The 3,165-nt window shown below is 35.7% G+C and overlaps 1 protein-coding gene across 1 annotated transcript; it reads right to left on the bottom strand.

Moving 5' to 3' along the window:
- Positions 1 to 984: 984 nt before the first annotated feature.
- On the bottom strand, positions 985 to 2,215 carry LOC131432818 (uncharacterized). The gene is made up of 3 exons (XM_058599352.1): positions 2,010 to 2,215; positions 1,536 to 1,785; positions 985 to 1,479 (listed from the first exon to the last, which is right to left on the bottom strand). Exons 1-3 carry the CDS (start codon positions 2,134 to 2,136, stop codon positions 1,335 to 1,337), a joined length of 522 nt encoding a protein of 173 aa, XP_058455335.1. The 5' UTR covers positions 2,137 to 2,215; the 3' UTR covers positions 985 to 1,334.
- Positions 2,216 to 3,165: the final 950 nt, after the last annotated feature.

The following is a 3,165-nucleotide window of genomic DNA, read 5'->3' as shown; positions in this document are numbered from 1 at the left end:
AAGTACGTAGGCCGCTACTTATATTTCGGGAACTGGCCACACTAATGTCAATAACTAAAATCTAGCAACACCAAAATAAAGTTTGACATTTTTCAACATAAACCTACTCAGAACGTTTTAATGTCCAAGCACTATTTGTGTTGTTCCACACGCGTGTATTCAATATTGCATGAACATCTGGTCGTAAAAAAGGTTTGTTCCCGTTGGATCCCGGGCAATTTGACAATCACTCAAAACGTGTCGATTGCTGCAAGGAAATGTAAAAAAATGAAATCTTTGGAGAAAATCGCAAAATGAACAAGAGAAGACGAATCATCCTCCATCATGACAATGCGAGCTCTCACACATCAGCTCAAACCAGCGCCTTTTTGACCGCCCAAAACGTCGAATTGATGTGTCATCCACGGTACAGTCCTGACTTGGCGCCCAATGATTTCTTTTTATTCACGCATATCAAGAAAAAATTGCGTGGCCGTGCCAGAAGATGCTGTTGCCACATTCCAAAACCATGTTTTTGAGGTACCATCTTCACAGTGGCAAAAATACTTTTCTGATTGGCTCGAACGTATGCAAAAGTGTGTCGATCATCATGGAGAATACTTTGAAAAACAATAGCCATTTTTACTTAAAAATGTTTATTCTTATTCGCTATCCCCGGCCCTCGTAACAGCAATCAGAAAAGAAGTTTTCTCTATCGTCCGGTGTTAAAACTCATACTCTATTTGCAAAGATTCACCAGCAGTGAATATGTAGAGCGGAACGGTGAGACGTTATAAAGCTATTTAAGCAAACTGAAAATTTCCTACAACTTAACTTTTACCTTCTACCAGCAGAGTTGAGCTTAAGCATCTCGTCAGTGCAAATAGTTCGAGTCTCTGGTATGCCGGAACGTAAAGATAGTCTTTTATCATTTACTATTAAAGCCAGTATTTAGGTGCACTATAAGACAATTTTATTTGTTTCAATGAAATGATATGAGATACAATAAAATTTTGTTTATCTGATAAATATATTTCTCCTTGAACTGATAACCATATTCTAAATATTGGACTTAAAGATATCATACGCTTTTTTTTAATTTTATAACCTACTCAGCTATTTTTACATATTTGCCATCTATAAGAAAATTTAGCATCGAAAATAACGCGGAATAAATAGAAAATCGAATGCCCATCAAAGGAGAGGAAAAGTTGATTGATGGCACGACGAAGGTCGAATTACAAAAAAATGAAGCTAATGCAACTCATGTGAAATAGAAATGGTTAAGGAAAGTGTGGATAAAAACTTTTTTATACAGTATATATCAAATAACATTTATGGATATAACCATTCGTTCAGTTTTGCATTAGTTGATCCCATTTAGTACTCGTCAGCTTACATAGGTTGTCATGATCAGCCAGTAGAATCGGTAGAACATCCCACACGTTATTGCGATCCAAAGATTCAGCTACGGAACCTTTGATCTTGGCAATGTTCGATCTATTTACAGAGTTACTTCTAATTATTTAGATAAGATTTACTATATGACCATTCACCTTTCGGACTCCAACAGCTTGCGTTTTTCGTCTAGGTCAGGAAATTTCTTGGAAAACTGAAGCAAATTAGTCTCCTGCGTGATCAGTTCTTTTTTAAGAGATTGATTCTCTTCTAAAAGTTTGACATATTTGCTTTCCGCATCTTTCAAGCAATCCTGCACAGACTGAGTGTCTCGTGATAACTGGGCTATTTCTTCGTCTAATCGTTTTACTTTTTGTTGTTTTTCGTTCACTCGATGTGATAGAGTTTCTAAAATATGTGTTAAATCAGCGGTTAGTAACTTGAAGGTCCAAATCACAACTGTTCGAGATGAAATTTGTCTGTCATTCTGTTCTTATAAAATTTACCACTGTTTATAGGCATGCTATCTCAAAAAGCTTGATAAAATTGTCTACTTGTTCAGCAAAAGTGTTATTTGGAAACACAAATTTGAAGTATTATTTACTTTAAAAGTGTAAAATCAGAATGCTTACCTCTAACGGAAACGATTTTTTCCACCCTCTCGGTAAGTTTCAGTGCATAACGATCGACGGAGACATTTTCCACACAGATCATCTGAAGCCAGTTACTGTACTCAGAAAGGTTGAGTGGTTTATCCATAATTGCATTACATTAAACACACGACCTAATCTAAATAAATGATATAAAGTAACGAAAACAACAGTTACTAATTTTGGTTTTGACAGTTATTCAATTTTTGAAAACATCCCTTCGGCTGAGCATAATATACACTCTAAACAAAATCTCCGAAGAGTGATTCGAAATAAAAAAAAATATAATTAAAGACGCGCGAAGAGAAAATCCGTCAAGCTGGAGCCCACAAATAACAGATATACAGACTCAACCCGTGGATAACTTAAAAGCTCTTATACGTCGAGAATATAAGTAAAAGTGTTGGTTCTCTGTTTCCACAATGGTGTCGTAAATGGAATTTCGACAATCTGCAGTTGAAGCACAGACTAACAGGCAGGACACTCAAATTAGATTCTTCAATCATTTTAACGGTCATTTCGAATATTCCTTTATTTGGGACAGTACTCACATGTGTCATGATGGCGCCACGTTACCCTATCAAAAACATCCTGTCTGTCATCTAGACTGTGTTTATTTTTTCATTTATCAACAGAGTTGCCATTCATACAGAATTACCTATAATGTATTGATTTGTATACCTCCATGCGAATTTCATGCAGGATACAGATTTAATACATATTGCCAAAACTATATACATAATTGTGCCTACTTCTCATCCTCCAACGCAAGACAAAATCGAACCCGTTTTGTTACAATATTTACTTGCTTCTGGTCTGCCGCCACTTAATTTCTGGTGATAACTACCAACACAATAAAAAATAGTCTAGATGAACAACGTTGAGTCAAATAAATGGTTACCTTCCAACATCGCGAAAAAGTTAAATATATTATCAACGTAATCCAGTAATTTATTGTAACGATTCATTTTCAAATATTTTGATGAAATCAGGCATCACTGCAAGCAGCTGATCGGTGTTGACAAACGAGGGGAAACCAACTAGTAAAAAAACTTTTACATAACACAAGGGGTGTACAAATAGTAAATAGTTCGCGCAGTACAATATAGGTGGAGCTAGTGCATAACGAAAAATTTTT

The sequence above is a fragment of the Malaya genurostris genome, chromosome 2, assembly GCF_030247185.1.
Source record: "Malaya genurostris strain Urasoe2022 chromosome 2, Malgen_1.1, whole genome shotgun sequence".
In the NCBI taxonomy this organism is placed as follows: domain Eukaryota; kingdom Metazoa; phylum Arthropoda; class Insecta; order Diptera; family Culicidae; genus Malaya; species Malaya genurostris.
The sequence above is the reverse complement of the archived record's forward strand: the minus strand, read 5'-3'. Positions and strand labels throughout refer to the sequence as shown.

Bases quoted from the DNA above. Each gene is read 5' to 3' on its own strand.
- LOC131432818 (XM_058599352.1), bottom strand. From the start codon at position 2,136: ATGGATAAACCACTCAACCTTTCTGAGTACAGTAACTGGCTTCAGATG. The intron at 1,786-2,009 runs GTAAGCATTCTG...CACATATTTTAG, and splicing joins AAAAATCGTTTCCGTTAGAG to AAACTCTATCACATCGAGTG. The intron at 1,480-1,535 runs GTGAATGGTCAT...CTCTGTAAATAG, and splicing joins AAGCTGTTGGAGTCCGAAAG to ATCGAACATTGCCAAGATCA.